We start from the raw sequence: 23,898 nt of genomic DNA on the forward strand, positions 1-23,898 counted from the left end.
GGAGTGCTATTTTTCTCCTACGAAAATTGATTGTCTGATTTCTTTCTCTGCCATTCCAGGGTGAGAAAACAACAAAAAAAACTGATTTTTTCGAAATATTTTCACTTAAGCGCTACGCTACCCTTGTTTGAAAGATCTCATACGTTACTACTCAATTGTTTTTAGGTTTGACATTTAATTTGAAAGTTATGGGCAATACAAAAATAAAACAATACATTAAAGTTTACAATAATTTTCAACTATTTTAACTAAGTAATTTATCAGATTTGAATAATTTTCTTGTTTCAAAAGAAATATTAACACTCTAAACATGCGCTGTGAAATGTAAGATATTGTCTTACCGGTTATTTATTTAGTTATTTAATAAAAATGTGATAAAATTATTTAACAAAACTTTATTTGTTTATTTATTTATTTATTTATTTATTACTTTAATACTTATATACTTTAATATGAAACAAACGGAATGGCATTACAGAAAATCATGCATAGTTTACAGTAATTTCAATTATTCAACTTCGGCTTATTCTTTTTCAGAAAATCTTAGATCCTTTTTCTTCATCTCTTTTTGAGTTAGAGTGGCTCCAAAAAATGTAAATTTTACTAACCTTTCTTTCTATGAACATGGATTGTCTGACTTTTCTCTTGAGTTTTACATCAATAAAATGGCAAATTTTGAATCAAAACGGATAGCCCAAGTAACAATTCTATAGCCATTTGGTTTATTTAAACTTTATGAAGGTTTTATTGCGATATTAATCATCCTCTGGTTTTATCATGGTATTGCACAATGCCAAGATGATGCAAGTCAAAAACTACTCACAGCTAGCTACAAAACCGCTATAAAAGTGTTAATAAAGCAAATTTATTGTGCTTGCCTATATTACCACGATGAAACCAGTTGGTTACGTCACTCTCTTACAAACTTACCAGACCTGGGACGTAGCAAAACAATATAGTGCACCAAACAAAATCGATCTTGTTGCGGTCGCTTGTCAAACCGCAATATATCTATCAGTTTTATTGAGCTATTGAAATGGTAATCCATTGACCAATCAGTTTTATTGCTGTTATTAAATATTTTAAAGTGCAACATTGAAATCATTTTTCATGCGAGGATATCTTTTTTAGCATTTTTTTAGTTTTTTTAACAAACAATGCAATATGTAGTTTAGAAAGAAAATTATTATCAATCGGTTTTCATGTCACAGGTACCAACTGAAATGGTTTTGCTAAAAATTGAGATTGACTTATTGAATGTATTTATTTTGTTAAAACAGCTATTTTTCCAAAATTGCAAAATTTTTATGGTCTGTTGATTGGTTCCATCTATTATACTAATGGGCACGATAAAATTTAATGCGCATATGCTGCCCAACTACGAAGACTGCTGAAAATTTTATTATTTATTATGGTCGGTAGAAACCAAATCGATCAGGATGATGTGACAGTAAAACTATAACTCTTCCACTCAAGGATATATTTTCAAGTTAACAAAACTGCCCGACTAATTTAGCTTTTTACCAGAGCAAACTGTATGCTATACAGATTTGTAGCGAAAGGCTTAATTAAATTATAGTGGTGGCTGTTAAGCAGCGAAAAGTATAATCGATTTTATTATTGCTTTCAGCAGAGCTTGATAAGACTACTTGAGCTTATAAACTGTTTCTCATAGAGGTTGTAAAAGCCTTCTGAAGAGTGGGTCACTCGGTTGAAAGACAGTTTTATAGCGGTCATTAGAAAGTTCGGGTGGAGTTCATACCCTGCGTACACTGTTATTGTAAAACAGCTGTTGTGGCGAACGAAACGTGACTAATTTCAGTCATAAATAGGTCGCACAGTTGTCGCAAGTGTGCTAGTAGGGTAGTTTTATTACCGGTTTTATGAAATTAGTCATGAAAACCACCAGAGAAACGTAATAAAATTTAAAAGTAGTGCCGTGCCGCCTCTGTAGTCCATAGTCTCTGTAAAAGGCACTTTGTGCTATTGTAGGTGTATACATATGCAATATATAATGAAGTTTTCCTCAATAGTACTCCCATCTTTTTTGTTATACTTTGGAACTGTATTCGTTTTAGTATATTTTTCAAATGTGGTTTTTCTTATGAATTTGTTCAGTACGCTTTTAGATATCGTAAAGGCATATATGTACTTTTCTTGAAGTAATAACCCGAAAAAAATAACCATAACACGATAGTAAAAGTTATGGTGACAGTAGGATAAAAATATAGTAAAAGCAATAAAAGTTATCGTCCGAAAAGATAACCAAACTATCCAACTTATTGTTGTCGACCATAATTTTCAAGGTTTTCAGAGATCTTACCATAAAAATGACGGGTTGTTAAGTATCTTAACAATAACAAAATCTAGTTTTTTGCGAACAAAAATTTTTATTTACAGTAAAAGTTATCGTTCTTTTATGGTAATTTTTTTAAATGAGAAAAACTAAATGAAATTAAAAAAGGTAGTAAAATTATGATGAAATATGGATAATTCTATAGCATAAAATAAGAAACAAAAATATTAATAAAATTTAATTTGAGGCACTTTTACAATAAATTTACTATTAGTTTCAATGTTCACAATAAAAACTGTTGTAGATGCATTGTTTCTGCTACACAATTTATTGTAATTTTTTTTTCGGGAACTTCTGAAGGAGAGACTAGTAAGATGCTGTTAGCTTACTGTTTTGATTCAAACTTCGAGTAATCTCGAACTTCGAACACTTCAGGATAAAAGGCTCCAAGGAGGTATGACATTCAACTGTAGGACTTCACAGAAATTACCGCAATAATTTCACTCAATTAAGTTGCGTGACACTAATAACATTAATACTTATCAATATAATACGAGTGTTCAATGTATGAGACAGAAATATTCGACCATAGGAAGTGTTCGAAGTTTGAATGGAAACCGAATTGTAACTATTTTGTGTTTTTAATGTAAAATGTTTTATTTTCATTTTATAAAATCTAAACCTATAAAAATGGTTTCTGTCTGTCTGTCTGTTGGTATGTTCCTTATTGACTCGGAAACTACTGAACCAATCGGCGTGAAAACTTGCATACAGGGGTTTTTGGGGCCATGATAGTTAGAGACCCCTCCAGCCCCTAAGAGGGGGGGCTCTCATACAAATGAAACACAAATTTCTGCATTACTAGAGAACTAATCAAGCAATTGGAACCAAATTTGGCATGTGGGTGTTTTTGAAGGCATGATTATTTTCTATGGTAAATTGAGACCAGTCCCCTCTTTAGGAGGGGAATTATGACCCCTCTCCCCTTCAAGAGGGGGGGCTCCCAGACAAATGAACTACATATTTTCTCATAACTTGAGAACTAATCAACCAATAGGAACCACATTTGGCATGTGGACGCTTTTGGAGGCAAGAATTTTTTCTATCGAGAATGATGACCCTCCTTCTTTTAAGAGGGTTGAGGGTCCCATAAAAATGAAATACAAATTTCCTCATAACTCTAAAACTAATCAAGCAGATGGAACCAAATTTGGCATATGGGGGTTTTCGAAGGTAAGATTTTTTTCTATAGTGAATTATGACCTCTCTTACATTAAGAGGGGGGGCTCCCATACAAACGAAATACAAATATTCTCATAACTTTTACTTTTCTTTATTTATTTCCCTTAATGCCAGACGTAAGTCCCTTAATGCCAGACGTAGAAACCTTCTCTGCACACGCTTGATGCGCAAGTTTCATGAAAGCTGGTGCGGAATCCAAACCACGCATGCGTTTTCAAGTAGAGGACGTACAAGGGAGCAGTACAAAGCTTTCAAACTATGAGGATCTTTGAAATCCCGGCCTATTTCTGCAATGAACCCCAGTTGCTTGCTCGCTTTAGAAACAATTTCCGTTCGGTGCCTATCAAACGTCAGCTTACAGTCCAGGATAACACCAAGATCGTTAACGTAGTCGACTCTATTCAACGCTTGCCCATCAATACTATACTAAAAAATAACAGGCGATTGTATTCGGTGAAATATAATCACCTGGCACTTAGCAATGCTTACTATTAGCGAATTTAGTTTACACCACGTCACAAATTTATCTAATAAAAACTGGAGACAATAACAATCCTCGATGCACCGAATCGTCAGATAGATCTTTAGGTCATCGGCAACATTTGCTGCGTCATTGAAGAAAATGATCAAAAGGAGAGGGCTAAGCATGCTACCCTGCGGTACACCAGATTTGTTTGTAAATGTAGGTGATAAAACCGATCCAAGTTAAACTTGCAGAACTCTATCACACTAGAATGATTTTAGTCACGAAACAAACCGCTGTGAAGCTCCCAAACGTAAAACTCTTTTAAGCAGGATGTGATGATCAATTCGGTCGAATGCAGCTTTCAGATCTGTATAAATTACATCGACTTGCGCTTTTTGTTCAATATCCCGAATGCAGTTTAATGTGAAATCGAGGAGGTTCGTTGTCACGGAGCGACCAGGGACAAATCCATGCTGATCAGTGCTGATCCAGTGCTCACGATCGTTTCGAACAACTTAGATGCAGCTGAACTCGAGAACTAATCAAGCAAATGGAAGCAAATTTGGCATGTGGGGGTTTTCGGATGCAAGAATTTTTTCTATGGCGAATTATGTCCCCTTTCCCTTTACGAGGAGGGCTCCCATACAAATGCAACTCCTCATCTCTGTGGTAGTGGGTTGTTTATTAGTTTTCCTAGGCCTCTACCTATTACTTTCCTTTAGATCACCCCTGCGAAATTGTACTTTCCACGAAAAAGCTTTCCGTGAAATGGTACATTCCGCGTAAGGTTTTTCGCGAAATGGTATTCGGCGAAATGTTATACCTGGATGAGCAACGGGGGGAAGGGAGTGTTTTGTTTGCTACCTAACAGTGAGGAAAAATTCTAATTTTTTTTTATTAAACTACCCTTGCTTTCATAGTTACATAACTGTGAAAATTAATCATCTAAGGTTGAGCTCCTCAGAAACTTACAAAACTCGAGATTGTGACAAAGGTCATCCGAGATTCACGATTTATGTACAACACAGTTTAATTTGTGGCAATACGAAGTTTGTCGGGTCAGCTAGTAACAAATAAATTACTACTACTAAACCATTTATGGGGATAAAATAAAGATTTTATCGAACAATTTACTTTTAACGAAGTTTCAGGTCAATTGCGCGAAGTTTGAATCAGAATGGTACATAGGATTACCGGGTGTTTCAGGTTCGTTAACAATTATTACTTAATTCTCCAATTCTCAAGTCACGTTTCCAACATCCTCTACTAAAAAAACTAAAAAAGGAAAGTTATAATTAATCAACTATTTAAAACCATGCAAATCTTAAGCAAAGCTTACTAGGCGGAGAAGCCTCCCGGATACCCATAAGTTACTGCAAAATTATTGCGTAGTTCGGTTATAAATTGTCTTTATAGTAGATTGCATCCCCCTCACTTTTGTTCACCTTTTTGCCAAACGGTCGCTACTTTCGTAAGAAGACCACCACACCTTCCAAGCTTGACGGGTTGACGCACGACACAACAAATTAGAAATAACCGTCAAATACAACACAACACAAGCTGGCAGCCGAAACGAAACAACGAAGCCGTAAAGCGCCAGGGATTATGTTGCGGGGCATCATATGTAACAGTTTATTTGGGAGATCAACTAATTGTCTGGTCTACTACACAGCGAAATAGCCTTCCAACAACGCATTGTGTGAGCGTTTTATTGGCCTGCTTCAAGATAATATACCCATACTTTCGCGGTGGATTCATAACAATCATTTAAGCGGGCACTCTTTAAGAGTTAATTCCCCTTGTCAATACACGAGTGAATTATAATTTTTAACCTACGCATAACGTTTACTAACATTGTGATTATGTACGGCGATGTGTAGACTCGAAGTTTGAGTGGTTAAGATGTTTTTTTTTTCTTAAAAATTTTCTCCCACACAGAAAGCATTGTAATGCTAAGTAGTTGCTTGTTAACAGGTATTTCAGTACTCGAGTACTTCCGCGCGGTTTATCGAATTTAAACTGTTGGCAACGGTTGGTACCACCGCCGCATACATGCGGCTAAAAGTGAACACGCTGTAAAGTAAGCTCAACGGTTTTGTTTACTGTAGATTAATGGAGCGGCGGCCTAAGCTGAAGTGTGTCGAGTACCCTTGAGGAGTTTCGTTTTTCGACACCGTCACGCTGACCCAAATACCATTGGGGTTGGTCTGGATCGTGTAAATCTCCACACCCGTCCGGTGTTTACTCTTTGTATACATATTGCAACGGTGCTGGAGCAGCTGAAGCCATCGAGAGTGCAGCAGTTCAATGTCACTCAAAAACCGTCTTACCGTGTCACTTCTGTTAAAAGATACCTTTTAAAGGTTGAGGAAGAACCCTTAGAAGTGATACCACACACCGGTCAGCAGTTGACTTTGTTGTTGGACAAATTACTAATGATAATCCGGTACGGTTCGCTCCTAATTTGGTGACTATTGGACCTTCAATTTGCGTTGTTTCTGGTGTTCATGATACGTGCTTTCAGTGCACCAGGTGGTCGGACACTCGTTGATTCCTGTCAGGTTGGAAATATTATTTTAGTTTTATACTCATACCGTGAACAGGATTTGCTTGGATCGAGTTAAGTTTTATTGTCACAATTGGTTTCAAACGAAATTCTTCCTCTTTTATTGCTTGCCATTCAACAAGTATCAATTCATTCAATCGATTCCTTTTTGGCTGCGTTTCAAGTTTCGCTTCAATGTTTCTCGGAGGAATTTCCGAACCTCAACTGTAATACTAATGAACTAAATTTACTTCGCGCGGCTAATCTAAACCGCCGCAGTGAAACACTTTGAAAATCGCGGTGCTTCAGTGTCTGTCGGCATACAGTGGAACACCCCGCGTGCGGATTATGCAAAGACGTTTGTTTGACCGGAATTCTTCGGATTTATTGGGACTAGTTGATTTGTTTAGTTTTTGTTTTCCGAGGCAGACTCGTGCGGCCTGTTGTGCGTTCTGACCCGACTTTAACCTCCAACGGCAATTTCTTTAGTATAGACCTGTGTAATAATATGTATCACCAATCGCGTGCTCTAAGCATATTCTTTTGGTATTGTATCGGTTACCGCGGGGTACGACACTCGGGACTGACACTTCGTTAAGTTGTTTTGATATATGCATAGGCAGGCACATAATCAAGGCACTTATTGAATGATGTATGCGCCCTAGGAAAGAATGGGGGGAGCAACTGATTAAACTGAGTGGATGATTGACGAGTAATTCACCTAGTTGTTCTCTAATAATTTTCAGCCTGAATTTTTTTTTCCATTATTTGCAAAATTTATTACAATTTCTTGGTCATGAATTAATGAAAATACTGAACGATTCTAACTGCAAAATTTCCCTACCTGAAATTGTGCGCATATCTAATTAGCACAAAACCAACACCGTTGGCACACCTAAAACGCCAATATGATTGATTGCTAAGTGTCGCGGAAAGCAACTCTCTGCCTATAGACATAGAAAATACCTACTTTTGTTTTTGTTATCATACTACTTTCCTTCGTCATCGGTTATTTCCCTCGAACCGGCACGGCTGCATAGCCCCGTGTGATTACAAGTTTTGTCCGCAGCTCAGCAAACATTCGACGACGACGGCGACGGCAACAGCTTAGGTCTCGCAGTCAAAACAGGCGAACAACGGTTCGGTTCAGTTCGCCAGTTCAGTCGAATAGTTTACATTTGCCTCGCGCGGGAAGTGGAAACCAAAACCTCGTAGGTAGGTACGTGCGTCCAATTGCGAAAAGACCAGCCGCCTCCATCCGCCGAGAGTTCGCACGGGAGTTAGTCGCTATCATCAACGCAATATCGAAACCAGCATCATCAGAGTTCAGCACTAATCGATTCAACACGCTGATGCTGCTGCTGCTGCAGCGTGATCGCGTTTTGGGGCTGGCTGACCTACTAGTTGGCGTAATTTAGTGTGGCGATTTATTACAATGCTGTTGTAATGTGAGCAGTAATTTAAGGAATTGCGCCATTCGCTTTACGGTCGACGTCGTCGTCGGTTGCTTTACGCAGCCAAGCATCATCACATAGACATTTATCTCCGCCATCATCTGCGCGCATCATCGACTACGAATAAACTGGGCTGTTGTTGTTGTTGTGCTCTGTGTGCCATCAACAACGGGGCCGTGCCATGCAAGCTTTCAATTCGTTGTGTTTCGAATTCGTGATTGAAGCTACTTGATAAAGAAACCGCGTCCAACTGTGCACCGGGTGTAATAAAAGCGGCCTGTTGTTCCTTTGGTATGTATCTTTTTTCTGTGTAGGTAACCTAGAGTGTTTTTATTTCTTTTCGAATCGAGCACGGCCACGACGCCATCACCGCCACCGACGTACGAACGACGAACTACGACGACGACGACAACGACGGCAATGGTTATTCAATACTGTATGCGTTCGAGAAGAAACAGAAACGAATGCTCACGCGGACGGACGCTACTTACTAGTACGTTTATAAACTAATGGGTTGGACTAATGGGGTGGTATTAAAATCATTAGTGATACTACGATTAACAAACTATGGACTATGATAATAAATCAATCATTATTTGATGGCTGTTTATTAAACCAGTACTATGCATCTGATGCCCATTAAATTGCCACAGTGTATAGTTCAGTCTTTTTTGTTCAATTAGCTGGACATTTGAATCTCATTGCGAGTTCAGTGTTAGACAGGGCATGAGACCGCATAAATTGGCAGCGAAATGTTATTTGTGAAATAAAACCTTTCTACATACAACTATAAAAAAAATTCAAACTTCAAATTTTTCACTTGAAAATGTGAAGTCTTGTCCGACGCTCTTCGAATTGAATGAAACTTTCAACATTTCAAAGCTGCTTTCACTTATTCCCTGGTAGGGATGGGAAAACTATCATTAACTACTGATAGTTATCAGTAAGCAATAATATCACTAAGTATCAGTAAGGTCTCGCTATTATTGATATTTACTGATATATTTGTATTTTACTCACTTGACTGTATTTTTATGTAGCTATCGACAATTATGGGGGTTATCTCGAGCCCGTTGATTTAATAATAAATAAATAAATAAATATAGTTGCCTCCCAGTTGGCCTCGAGGTATGACACTGGCCTAATAAGCCAATCGTCGTATGTTCTAATTTCGGCTGGGAGAGGCTGTTAGAGTCAATAGGATCGTAGCAACTGGCCCTTGCAATTGTCCTGTACTCTAACAGCTGGCTGCGAAGTCTGTCGTTTGAAAACAGAAGGTCAAGTTTCGATAACGGAATGTAGCACCTAGGCTTTGCTTTTACTGATATTGTTACGTTGTCCCGTTAGAAAAATTAGTTAGATTAAACTTATTGGTCGGTAGTTACGTACGATAAACGTGGATGACACAATATATCGTAGTCAACGTCAGTAGCGTAAAGCCGGAGTAGCTCGTGCTGATTCACGCAGTCGTCTCCATTTAAATCGAACTTTGACCACACGTCGCCAATTTTCCAGTCGTTTCAAAAGTCACAAATCACTTTCGACGTGATCGTGCCATCTTGCACGTTCAGCCCCCTGTTCCTGGTGCCAGTGAGGTTATTCAAGATAACTGTTTCCGTCGCACTATCGTCCGGCATTCTTACGACGTGTCTGGCCCACCGTAGCCTACTGACTTTCGCCAAATGTACGATGGGATTCGCTCTAAAAACTGCCTGTAACTCGTGATTCATATGTCTCCACCACTCTTCACTTTCAGTTTGTACTCCGCCAAATATCCACAGCACCTTTCGTTCGGACACGGCAAGGGCGCGTATATCCTTCGTGAGCGACCTTACGAGTCCATAAAGAACTACTGCCCTAATAAAAGATTTGTGCATTATCAGCTTTCTACGGTAGCGTATGCTTCTTGATCGTAGCGTATAGCGAAGGGCAAAGTAAGCTTGATTTCCCGCTTGAATGCGCCGCTGGATTTGCTTACTAATGTTGTCCGCGGTCACCAGCAATTTAAAATACACGAATTCATCTACCACTTCTAGTTCGTCACCGTCAAGGGTTACCATCCGTGAGAGGCACGCGTTTAGTCCCTTGGAACCTCTTCCTTTCATGTACGTGATCTTTGACGTATTTATTATTAATCTGATCTTCCTAGACTACTGCTTTCAACCTGGCGTAGGTAGCCTCCACCTTCGCAAGGTTCCTAGCTATGATATCAGTCATCTTGTCATTTTGTCACCTTGTCAACCCTCGCCGCGTTTCGAAGGGTGTGTCCCCGAGATGCGCACGAAACACACCACTCGATCTAATAGCTCTGATCAGTAGCGTCAGTTTATCTGAGAAACCGTGTTCATCCAATAAGTGCAATTGCAGGTCTTGATCGACTGGTTCGTGTCTCGTGTGATGCGTAGGTACGATGTGCTCCCAACATATCTGTTGGGTGATAAAAATCTGGTCCGTAGTTGCGTGAGCCTCCATAAAACCCGCTTGGTAAATTACAAAGTAAACTTACAATGAAGAATGCAGTTATAATATTACAATTTCCTATTTTTTGCTTCAATGTCCTGATGAGTAAAATTACTGATATTTACTGATAGTTATCAGTAACGTACTGAAATTACTGATAGTTATCAGTAACGATTTTTAATGATAGTTTCCCTCCCTATTCCCTGGGGATTCTCGGAGTTTTCCAGCTATGACCAACATGATCCTAGATAGTTGACTTGACTTTCATTGATCTGGTTTTTGAATTGTAGTGTGATTTAAGATGTTGCACATTAATTTTTCGTTCATGTTGGATAGTGCCCACTTACCTGAGACCTCCCGGGACAACCCCGTTTTAGTCCTTCACGAACAGCATTGACAGCATTGTTCCAGGGCACTGCAGAACAACTCAACGAACCAACTACGGACGAAACAGCTCATTGACTGGTATACAGCCAGTTTTCAATCGGATTGCATTCGCTTTTGATTTTAATTTGTCACGTGAAACGGTCCATCGTAACTTTTCTATGTTTTTTTTCCACGAATGACGACTAAGAAAACTGTTAGTGTTTGTAATTGTAATTTCTTCACTGTAATTGTTATTAGATTAAGCTATGCTTATCCATCATTGGGACTATAGTCTGTTTATCTCGACTTAATAAATAAATAAACAAATAAATGCATACATACATACACTTACCTGGGACCTCCCGGGATTCCTCGGAACATGTCTAGATATGACCAACGTGACCCCAGGTAGTTGATTTGGCTTCCGTTGATTTAGTTTTTGAACTCTAGTTTGATTTATGATGTCGCATGATATGTTTTGGTTCAGGTCGCAAAGTGGCCTTTCCCCCGGGGTCACTTGAACCAGAACATACCCGGATGAAATACAGCTCGAACCCTCTAAAATGATTCCCACCCAAGTAACGATTTTAAGTTTTATTACGTTTCACTAGTGGTTTTCATGACCAATTCCATAAAACCGCTAATAAAACTATGAGCATCACCAGAATTTTCTGATGACAGCTATAAAACAGCCTTCCGACCAAATGACTAACTCTTCAGAAGGTTTTCATCACCTCTATAATAATCAGGAGTGACATTGCGATTCTCGTTTCGAGGAATTTTGGTTCGTTTCGCCCATTCGTTTAACGTGGACGAAACGAACCAAAATCACTCGAAACGAGAATCGCAATGTCACTCCAGGTCATAAGCTGAAATAGTCTTATCACGCTCTGCTGAAAGCAGCAGTAAAACCGATTATGCTTTTCGCTGCTTGACAGCTATCACTATAATTTAATGCAGCTTTTCGATACAAAGCTATAAAGCATACAGTTTGCTCTGGTGAAAAGCTAAATTCTTTTTCTCTTTCTTCTTCTTCTTCTTCTTCTTCTTCTTCAGCATAGAGCCGGGGTGGCTCATGCTGTTTCAAGCGCTCTTCTCCATTCAACTCGGTCTTGAGCCACTCGTCGCCAATTTCATAGTCGTCTCAGATATTCCGTGGAAGGTGACTCAAAATGCGACAGAAATGAAGAGATGGTGAAAGAAAATTGGCGCTCAGGTTAGCCTACAGAGACTATAGATTACAGAGGCACCGAGACACTCGAAAACCGCTAAATTTTGAACGAAAGCGGAGAATTACCTTTATTTATGATGGTACTCTCCATTTTGTTTCAAAATTTAGCGGATTTTGAGTGTCTGGGCGCCTCTGTAATTTATAGTCTCTGTAGGTTAGCCAGCAGTGTCTCCAAAATATGATGTGGAAGAAAAGTTCCAAGAAAAGTTCAAAATTTCATCAAAACCAAATAGGAATAATTTTTTCGCCATTTTTCCTTTAAAGTGCAAAAAATGGCCTTAATTTTGAGTGCTCGACATTTTTATTACATTAACATGATTTCGAGATGGATCCGTCATTTTGTGCCCAGATATTAAATGACACAAACTTTAGACTCGTTATTGTCCAAAACGGGCAAAAATGTCTCGAATTTTGAGAAATACTATCCAGATATTTTGTCCTGATTGCTGAGAAAATTTACTTACATTTTCATCTGAACGTTTTTGTTCTACGGAGCTTGGCTCATGAGATATAATTTATTGGAACAGTGTTTAACTCAGATAATAAAATTTTAATTCCAAAAAATGTACTCTCATTTTTATTAAAAAAATGTTTTACGATGATGCTACATTCAAAAAATAAGGATTTTCCGAAGAAGCGATGTTGGAGAAAATCGATATCTTTCCATTGGAACTTTCTGGAAATGTTAGTTAAATTTGTTTAAAGGTCATTCCACATCAAGTGACCGCGAAAAAGTCGAAACTTGTGTAACCGACCTTCACCAAATTTTGTCAGATTGTCCGTTTCATGTCAACAAGAAAAAAACCCTAAGATTGGTGCCGATTGGACGTCCCCTCGATTAATGGGAATACTTCTATTTTTAAAGAAAAGACACGTTTTTGTCATATCCTGTTATTTTTTTTGTTTTGTTTAGATTATAGTCACTTTATCCAGTTTTGGGTCATTCGTGACTTCTGTGGGGTTGGGATTTGAACCCGGGTCCTTGGCGTGAGAGGCGTGAATGCTAACCACTACGCCGGGACTGAGCCCATCCTGTTATTTTTTTTACTTATGTCTCTGGAAATACTAGGTTTGGAAAGACAATATTATCATGTTTCCAAAGGCAATTGCCCAAGGAGTTCGAAAATATGTTTTCAACAGCAGTGCTGCCAAATATTTTTAAATTCGATTTAAAAACTAAATTTGAATTTTTCCGAAGCCCCATTACTAACAAGACTGGCCTCTCTGTTATTTTTCCATATAAACGCCATGAGTCAGCACCAGCGCCGCTTGTGTTTGCGAAGGTGGTGAATTTGGCATGAGTGTTAGTAACTTACTTATGTGTCCATGTCCGCCGGTCCGGCACAACAAAGGGATGAAAACAGAGATCTCCACTGCTGACGGTTACCCGCCATGGCTTTTACCTGTCGCCAGGACAGGCTCTCGTCTACATCCCGGATGTCGTAGGCTAAGCTCCGTCGTCATGAGCCTCTGGGTCTGCCTCTTCTACGCTGTCCTTGTGGATTCCAGTCGAGTGCTTCTCTGCAGATCTCGTTCGCTCCTTTCCTCAAGGTGTGTCCGATCCATTTCCATCTAGGTTCACGAATTTCTCTGGCTATCGGCCATTGACGACACCGACGATGGAGTTCCTCATTGGATATCCAGTTGTCAGGCCACCAAGCACGAATGATATATCGCAGGCACCGGTTAATGAGTACCTGCAGTTTTTGCGTTGTCTCCGCTGAGACGCCACACGTTTCGCAAACATACAAAGGCACCCCTGGCCTTCCTGATCCGTGTGGCTATATCAGTCTTGGTACCACCATCGGGCGTTGTCTGGCTACCAAGATATTGGAAAACGTCCACCTGATCAACTTGTTGTCCCGCGACTGTGAAGTTGGTGGAATTGTGAGTGTTCACTACCATCGACTTAGTTTTTGCTACATTGACTGTGAGACCTGCTGCCTGGGAGCTCTCGGAGAAGTCATCTAACTTGCTCTGCATATCGTTTCGGCGTTGTGCGAGCAAGACAATGTCGTCAGCTAGGTCGAGGTCATTCAGCTGCTCCATCGTTAGAGGATTCCAAGGCAATCCTAGATTTGGTCTACTGTCAATTGCTCCAACTAATATCTCATCCATAGAAACAGAAGCGGTGATAAAATGCAGCCCTGTCTCACGCCAACAGTAACCCTTATGGGGTCGGACAAGACGCCGTCGTGCAAAATCTTGCATGAGAACTAGAGTTCTGAATTGAGAGACTGGCCATGTCACTCAAAAACTGGCATAATTAAACCAACGACACTCACTGATTACATGAAACGTGTGTCGCTGGTTTAATGATGACAAGTTCTCGCGAGCTACTGAGTTGCCATGGCCAGTCTCTCAATTCAGAACTCTAATGAGAACGCCTCGTACTGAACCTCTATGAGATGGACTAGCTTATCTGGAACTCCTCTTCGCCTAAGTGCGTCCCAGATGTTTCGTGGTTGAGTCGGTCGAACGCTTTTTCGAAGTCAACGAACACCAGTAGAAGAGAGTCCTGGAATTCGTTGATCTGCTCCAATATAATACGGAGCGTTGTGATATGATCTACACATGATCGGCCAGCACGGAATCCAGCTTACTGCCGCCGGAGAGTAGCGTCGATCTTCTCCGGAATTCGGTTGAGGATTACCTTGCAGAGTACTTTGAGAGTAATGCAGAGCAACGTGCTGCCACGCCAGTTACCGCATTCAGTTAGGTCTCCTTTCTTAGGGACTTTGACCAATATGCCCTGCATCCAGTCTACCAGTCTAGTCAAAATGTTCGGTCTATCGCTTAAGCTGTTCTGTACGGTCAGTCACTAGTTGACCAGCTCTGTCCTTTAGTGGCATGTTTGTATTCATACTGGCACCACTAAGGCGGCGAAAAATATAGTACAACAAATGGATATCACCATTGGCGGCAGCGGTTTCTCCTTGTTCGGCTAAGGAGTTAGTCCAGGCTCTCTTGTCCCGCCTACAAGCGTTTAACAGCCCTCTCCAGTTTGGCGTATCGTGAACGGGCAGCTGTCTTAGCCGATCTGATTCGCGATCGCTCAATGCCGGCTTTCGCCTCTCTCCGCTCGTCGATCTTCCTCCAAGTTTCATCCGAAATCCACTCCCTCCGCTTGCTACGCGCTTTGCCGAGGGTTTCATCACTGGTCGCGATAAAAGCGTTTTTGATGCCGGTCCATTGCTCTTCGACGGTTCTACCAGATGGCAACATCGGGGCTCAGGATTCAAGTTGCTCGACAAAGGCCCCTTTCACCTCAGACTTCTCCAATCGGCGGACATCGAAGCGGCACCCAACTTTCTCCTCCCGTCGTTGGACACGAGCGACGCGCAAACGTATTTCAGCGATAACAAGATGATGGTCGGATGCGATATCAGCGCTGCGTTTGTTGCGTACATCAAGAAGGCTCCTTCGCCATTTTCGGCTGATGCAGATGTGGTCGATTTGGTTTTTTGTTCGGTCGTCGCGGGAAACTCACATGACTTTATGTACTGGTCTATGGGGGAAGAGCGATCCACCAATCCAGCGATTCAAGGTCCACATTGTTTGAGCCAATCTTCGCATTGAAGTCACCCATGTGGATTTGGATGTCCCCCTTCGGGATTTTCTCAACCACGCTGTTCAACTGACTGTAAAAACTCTCTTTCTCCTGCAGGTCGGCAGCATCTGTTGGCGCATAGCACTGGACTACTGTAAGATTCCTAACCCGTGTTCTGAATCTGGCAACGATTATTCGCTCATTTATCGGTTTCCACTTCATCAGGGCCGCATGTGCCCCTCTGGGCTTAGTAGGAATCCAATTCCCCTTTCTCGAGTAGCATTTTCTCCTCGTTTGCCAGAGTAGATCAAGACTTGCCCTGATGATGTCTTGTGTTCGCCAGTACCCGGCCAGCGGACCTCGCTCAGCCCCAGGATTTCGTTTCATGAGTGCTAATAAGCTCACCAAAATTCTGTATTGGTGTTTATTCGACTATGTTGGCATGGCGGTATGAATAATAGCACTCACTCACACAGATGCATCCAGGGACGACCTTGGCCGGCAGAGCGAGCTACCATCGGTGTCTCCCGAATATTGACAGAGCTGCCAGTCTTCTTGTTATTGGGGTCTTCGATTTTTCTCTCAATGAGTACAATTTGATTTCAAATATTCCAACTCCGTCTTTTTCCACAGATTTTTTACATAAGAATCACTCAAAACTACGAGGTGTTCGTTACCGATCCAACCCCCGATTTTTCATAAATAAGTAAGAATAAAATTAGGGGAAGACGGGGTAAGACGGCCCCCCTAACCGAATAAATTGCTAGCATAAAATGTGTACGAAAATTCATATTTTCTAGTTCCACACATGGAAAAGCATTCATTTATCTACCATTAAAAATTATATAAAGAATTAATTAGTTTATTTTTCCGTGATTTTTCATCAATTTTCGAAACGTCTTAAAATTACTCGTTCACAACCAGGCGGGGTAAGAAGGACCACCAAAGGGGTAAGACGGACCATGGCGGAGTAAGGCGGATTGTGGCAGATTTGAAGGTTTCTTTGAGTTGTAAACACAATTTCAATATTATTAACAAAGTAAGAACAAATTCTTAAGGGGTTCTTAGGTACATGCTAAAAGAAGGTATAGTTTAATTTAGACACCTGCTAAAAGAAGGAACTTTACTACTAATTCAATTTTGAAAATAAGAGTAGACGTTATTTTACTCCACTGGTTTTTATTTACTCTTTTCTTGGCGTTATTTTTGTTGATTTGTCAGCAGGACGTTTACCCTTCGAATACCATTAACTTTAGGTGAAGGTAAAGAAGGCAACGTTAAATGAATTGGAATCATCGAATTTTGATTCCGTTAGATCCAAATTTACATTGATTGTGTTATTCGAATGGCATTTGTTGGCTTCTTTTGACGTGGGAGGCTCTGTGTTAAACAGGATGATCTCAGATTCAGGGATAATTTTTATTACAGGTGTACTCTATTTCGAAAAAGACACTGATGAAGCCTGCAAGTCGTAAACGAAATGCTTATCTGTCAAAATTTAACAGGAAAAAGGTTGGTTTTTTCATTCAATATTTTTAAAATCTATTAAGACACTAAACAGAAGAACTTTAGGCAATTATGAGCACTATGGCGTATGGCCCTTTTACCCCGTGAAAAATGGCCCGTCTTACCCCTAGCTAACAATTTATATTATTTTGCTTTTATCTCAATCCGTACTATTTTATATACATTTTCCGCCACACGCAGAACAAGAATTGCCCAATTAAAGTCAGTGGTAAGTGAAACGTCAAAATACTTAGCTTTTTTTTGGTGAAAAACCTTAAATTTTGCTGCTGAAATTATATCGTATGAAGACACTGCGAACGAAAAGTTTGTTTTGATTCTAGTTTTGACGTTGGATACGGCCGAGTGCCACAGGTTGTCTCGAAAGTGTTTAGATAGACTAATAAACAAAACATACTGGGGCATTTGTAGAAAATTTAAGGATTTCTTGACGAAATCGATGTGGTCCCTCTTACCCCGCCGGACCTTTTTACCCCTTGTTCCCCTACATTTCACATTTCAGTTTATGCATTGTAAAAATTCTGTGCGATACCGTGGGAGTATGTATGCGGTATACACTTTTAAATAAGTTTACCCGCAAATTGGTTGGATTTAGCTAAAACTTGGTCAAAAATACTCGAAGAACCCTTAAAGTGTACAAACTCAGATTTTGAGTAGCTTTTCAACCAAAAAATTGGCAGTAGGAACTTAAAAGTGCGTTATTTGTCACGCAGAATAATTAAATTATCGGTAGCAAGTAGTCAAAATTGGTTGGATTTTTACCTGAAATTTGTGTTTTTACACTTTAACCCCTGCAAGGTCTTTTTAGCACCGCAAAATTCACTAAATGGGCCGTAACTTTTTTATCTTTCAATATTTTTACACCAAACTTGGGAATTTTCCTGAAAATATTTTCTATTTTCACAATATCTATAGATAATGGCCAGATGTCACATGGTCCCGGAGTTATTCCGGAGTTCCTTGGGGAACCGTGTCATGGGTTTTTTAGATAAAGTTGTCAAATATTTAAAATTTGTTTGAAATCTGTTGATTTTTGTAAACATATCATCAACTGTTAACATTTCAGTTACGTTGCCGCAGTTATGCACGCTTCTGGGACCCTTCAGCCCAATCTGTACCATAATTTTTCCCCAAATAAAAATTATCAGTTAACTGACTGCACTAACATTTCTCTACCAGTTCAGAATAGTGCCACCCTAGCGGCGCGCATCCTCCGCACACCACTTTAGCCGTGATGATCGTGGTCTTGGGCGAGCGCGAATCACGCGCGTCGCACCGTGCAGAGAAGCAAGCGGCAAGCTAGCTAGGTCCGCGGTCGATGCCAGAGTAGGTATTTCTTCCGCTCCATTCCGACGACGAACGGACGAACAAAGCGACGCGATGCCTCGTGAGAGGCAACAAACCCAGGCCCAAGCAGAGGCAGGCTGACAGCTGCTGGATAACGCTCTTTAAACTTCAAACTGTCGATAGTTGTGCTAAGCTAGCGGGGTATAAGTGAGCTTTTTTGCCTAATTACTGCATAGGTCACTTCTCTGATTGGAATGGACGGGATCTGAACGGAGAAGTGGTCTTTCTTCGCGTGTAGCCGAAATCGCTATTTGGCACCGTCAAACGACGAGACGAGAGCGTTGGTTGGCAGTATTATCGCGCAGGTTGCGCGAACGAGAAGTATTTTAGCCTGCCAGCCGCGATTCCCAACGTGTTTCACAAAGCGTCCGTTTTTATTATTGTACGTGAAATTCGATTAGTCGGCGCGCGCCGGGACGTCGCCGGAGAGTGTGAAGAAAGTGGTGTTTTCTTGTTTTGCAATCTTTCACTTTGCGTGTCTCTCGCTCGATTGGATTGGCATTTCCTAAGTCACGCTCCGGTACTAATGCGATTCCAGTCCTGATCTGACAGCTGTATCTTGATCCAGTTAGTTGGTAATTGTACGATCGCGGGCTGATCAGTCGGCTGGCGTACGTGGGACGGTTACGCGAAATGGCAGTCCAATCTAGCGCAGCTGTAAGGTGCAACCTTTATTGCAATTTTTCGCCGTCCGTAATTTGCAGCGTAAATTAATTTTCCTCTCTGTTTTCGATTTTTCTCTAATTTTAGATTGCGTTTCGATGAAATTGGGCACGATCTGTTTACGGATTCCGATAGTTTGTCGTACGCGTCGTTGAGCCGATCCTCGTCGTTAATCCAGTTCGAGTCGTTGGAGCGACAGTTGCAGAATGAATCGGTAGCCGTAGCTTCGGCGCCGCTGTCTGGATCGTCGCCATCGCTTTATTCATCGGGACTGGTTTCCGATACGGTGGCTGGTGCTGCCGCTGCCAGTGGAACTGCCGGCAGCGAGAACCTTCGGATTTCGAACGTGGGCGCCGAAACGCTTGGATTCTACTCGGGCAGTCCCACCAAGAAAAGCAACAATTTACTAACTGCGTCAAATTTGATTCAACAGTGTAAGCTGAAGGCAGGTAATGGCGGTGAGGTTAGTAGTGGCAAACAACCGGTGCTGAATATAAGTGATTCTGAGCTGTACTCCTCGAGTGTGAGCAGTAGTGGTAGCAGCAGTGGTGGTGGCAGTAGTTGTAATTACGCCAGTGACGAGTGTGATTTGAACCACGAGAACACACCGAGTCCTAGTGAGTCCCAGGTAGCGAAAAGTTCCTCCGATGAGGCGGACGGCATTGTGCGGTGTCCTCTGCGGTGTTCCGATCGGCGTAAATCGCTAAATCAGCTTCGAACGAAGAACTCGATCGAGAGTCTCAGTGAGGATAGTGGATACTGCGATCACCTGCATTTCAATATGAATAATTTACGGGTCAAATCGAAGAGTCTGACGAACTTTGGCTCGGCAGAAAACGTAAACATGTTTATGGACCCGGTGCCGTTGGATTACTACGAACAGCGTCATGTTTCTTTTCACCAGGATAACCGTCTTTCGACGGTGTGTGATGTGGACGAGGAGGAGGAACAGGAACAGTGTGAGGAGCATGAGCGTGAGGGGCACCGCATGGCGCAGTGCAACAGCGAAGAAAGTCTACCCAATAAGTATGAGCTCAACAAGCCAGAACAACATTGGTATACTGCAAACGCAAAAACCAATATTCATAATTGTACAAAAATAGAATTAGACTCAAGTAAACATTCGCGCACGCCCGGCTTCGAGGGACAAACGCCGTTCGTCGTTGCAAGCAAAGTAATGCCGCCGCCATCGCCATCATTAACGTCGTCGTCGTCGTCGTCTTCGCCTGTGTCGTCCCAGAGTGGATCCTCCGACTCACTTGAGAGGCATCCGATGGCAGTGGCGACGATCGCGACGACTCTGGATCGTCACCACCGTGCCGAACCGAAACCTAAAAATAGCCATCGTCGTCCGTCACAGAAGGATGATATAGAACAGCTTTCCTGTTCGCGTAAACGGCCTCGGCCGCAGCAACACCGTCGGAGAACCATCATTTCGGCCAGTTCGCCCGATCTGTTTGCCAGTGATCAACGTCGCGGTGCAGCAGTGACACGTATTCGCAGCCGGAAGCAAAGCCAACGGCGGAGGGTTAGTGAGTTCCTGGAGTATGGTGGCGTCAATTTTTCCATCTCCAGCGTACCGGATTGTCTGAATCTTTGCGGAAACGCTGCAGGCCAGTCTGACTTTCGGTGCGATCAGTCCGAATCGTTGAATTCGTTCGAATTAAGCGAGTCGGCACCCAGCTCCGGTAACTATTGTTCGTGGAATTTGCAACCGGACTCGGCAGCTTGTAAAAATTTTGATCTGTACGACTGTAAAGAAGAAGTGTTAGTGCCTACGGTGGTTAAGAGTGTGAAGACTGTAACTTTCCAAACCGCGGCTAAACCGCGGATTGACATACGGGCCAGTTATGCGAATTTGACGGTGCTGGACTACAGTGATGACGAAAACAGTAAGCCGTACTTTTTGAATAGGAACACATTCAAAACAAGTAGCGGAACACGGCTGGGTGGTGTGCGCGAAATGGCAGGATCGTCGTGGGAGGCAAAGAAAATTTTCAATGAAGACGAAGAAGAGGAACGCATTTTCTCTGTGGATAAAGATGAGAAAAACGTGTTTAACTCACTGCTGGATGAAATTTCCGCTCATTTCGACCGAAATCTGTCAATCATCAATGATCAAGCGGAAACATACGAACCGATCGCGGCATTTTTGCACGAACAGCGAGGAGCGCCGCAGGTCTCGTCGTTTAAAGCGCTTGCGGCGGTACCGCCCCAACCGCCACCAAGGCGAACGCAAATTAAAACAAATCCCCACCACTCGCAGGGACCGATTGCGACACCCAAACCGCCAGAGGTGCGGATACGTACCTTCGATCAGGATCCAACCAACTTAGTCACCTGTTACGCAGCCAGTTTGGAACGTTGCACGTTCGATCCGACCGAATCCACCCTCAACTTGCATAACAATGCAGTCAACAAGTCAAGTGAATTAATTAATAATTATTCTACCACCCGACACGCGCCTGTGGTAGTAGCGAAGCGTGAGTTCGTGTCGAGCACACCCAATCTCAACTACTACCATGCAGGCGGTTGCGGCGACGGCGATGACGGAGGCCTCAACATTCATCACAATTCGCTGAAGAATGTTTCTTGTTTGGAAATCGGTGGCGGAGAGCTGGCCTCTAGAAGCACTGGAATCCTTACGACTGCCTCCAGCTCGAAATGTGGCCTTTCGAAGGGGGTCAGTTTTTGTCCGATTGTGTCGGAAATCATCTGGAAAGATAACAGCTCCGAACTGGAACCGGACGACACGGCAAGTATCATATCCAATCAAGACTTTGAAATCGATATCGACGACGATGATTTCGAGCAGGACGACTACGACCATGCGAACTTGATCGCAACCCAAACAAACACTTTGATTAATGCCAACAGTGTGGAAACGGGCCTGTGTGAGCTCATAAATAAAGCTGATTCATCATCGATCAATTATCATCACACCAACACTGACGATCATCATCACAATCAGCACCGTCCGCTCGAAGCACCATCCGCCCAACAGTTCCAACGAGCACCGACGCCGGCTCCGTTCGAGAATGATCACACCCTGGTCGGCTTTGGTGACGTCATGATTGATGATTCTCTCTCGCCGGAGAGTAACACAGGCGATCATCATCCGAGAGAGTCCAAAAAGCGAGACAACGATATGCTCAACTCTGGTGGTGCTGTAAACAACGACACAAGCGGCGGCAGCAGCAAAAAAGCGAAACATGCAGCGCTGCAACCGGACAAAAGCGGCGAGCTCGTCAGTACGAAAGTGATCGTTGCCGAGCGAGGTATCCCGACGATGGCGTCCACGATCGGACCGAATGGTGTTGACGCTAGTAGAAACCTGATCGCCGCGGAATCAACCCTCCCACCGAATCCCCCGGTTGCAGTGGATGAAAACCAACCGGCGCAGCCGGCACCGAAATTTGTGAACAACAACAACAATCTGATTAAAAACTTCAAAAACGGTAAAGCGGAAAAGAAAGGAAAAACCTTCCTATCGCGACTGTCGTCCGGTTTTCGATTTTCGTTCCGTGGTAAATCGAAGAAGAACAAAGATGGTGTCAGTGGGTCATCGAATGGAAAGGTCGGCAGCACTGCTGCCGCGGGAGCGAATGATAAACTGTCCTCTCCGGCCGGGAAAGTGAAAGAGTCCTCCGGTATCGATAAAGTGTCGGCCGATTTCATTTATATTCCTCTGAAAGACCCGGCTGTGCTGCAATCTCGCGAAGAGCATTCTACCGATAACAGTGTCAGTGTTGCCAGTGAAGTTATGGACGAAGAAGAGTACTATTTACGTGCAATGAATACGGTTGGTTTGCAGGATAACGGGGAAGATCAGCTGGACGATGCCAGCATGTCGGTGGCTTCTAATTCGACATCAATTTTGAACACAAGTTTTGCCAGCAGCCCTGTTACGCCGAGTGGTGGTGGCGGACAACGAAACCACGTGTTGAGCGGGAAGCCACCCTTGCCGAAGCAACCCCCACGCGTCGTTGGTGTGTGTACGAAACGATCTACCCCAACTGGAGTGCGCTATGCGCATGCTTCGCAACGAGCCTCATCGACACCGCCGAGGACGGAAATCGATCTGGACGAAAGCCACGGCAGTGGTGGCTTCTACCGTCAGTACACAAACGGTGCTGATACGGTTAACGGTACGGAAGGAGCAACCGGAATATCTCCTTCTTGGTCCGCGGTCGGTGCTCGGTACAATAGCAACAGCAACAACAACAACAGTAGTGCAGGTAGATCCAGTTACCAGCCACAGTCAGCAGTAGGTGCTGGTGACAACAGCAATTATTTCAACCACATTATGGGCAGTGAGCAAAAAATTGGTCTCATCGAGACAAACCTGGATACCCATGAGACAGTAATCTCGGGCAAGACACGTTCACTGATGGAACTTGGCGGTCCATCGTCCCACATGCACCATCATCATCACCACACAGCCCATCATCAGCTGCAGGTGCATCATGGCATCGGTGGTGGTGGCGGCGGCGGTGGCGGAGGTGGTGGTTTCGGCGGCGGGGGCGTTGCCGGCGACGACGGCGGCGTCGTGATAGGCGTTGGCGATGGCGGTTCCAAGCGGCTGGTCGGTGTTAATGGGATTAAAGACCGCCAGACAACAGCCATTGCCAATGAACCCGGAAGGCCGCACAAGAGTATGGAGTTTCTACTGGATAAAGAAAATCAGCGAAACGTTTTGGTGAGTAGCACAACAGCCCGACAGTTTAGTCGGTTTTATTGTTTTTACTATCAGT

General features: G+C 42.6%; 1 protein-coding gene across 1 annotated transcript in view; it reads left to right on the forward strand.

The window, feature by feature from the left end:
- LOC128741812 (uncharacterized) overlaps positions 1-23,898 on the forward strand; it is a 261,707-nt gene that overhangs the window by 93,434 nt on the left and 144,375 nt on the right. The window contains exon 4 of the mRNA XM_053837872.1: positions 19,232-23,843. Coding sequence (XP_053693847.1) covers positions 19,232-23,843 — 4,612 coding nt within the window. The remainder of the gene's footprint in view (positions 1-19,231; positions 23,844-23,898) is intronic.

The sequence above is a fragment of the Sabethes cyaneus genome, chromosome 3 (assembly GCF_943734655.1).
Source record: "Sabethes cyaneus chromosome 3, idSabCyanKW18_F2, whole genome shotgun sequence".
Classification (NCBI taxonomy): Eukaryota; Metazoa; Arthropoda; class Insecta; order Diptera; family Culicidae; genus Sabethes; species Sabethes cyaneus.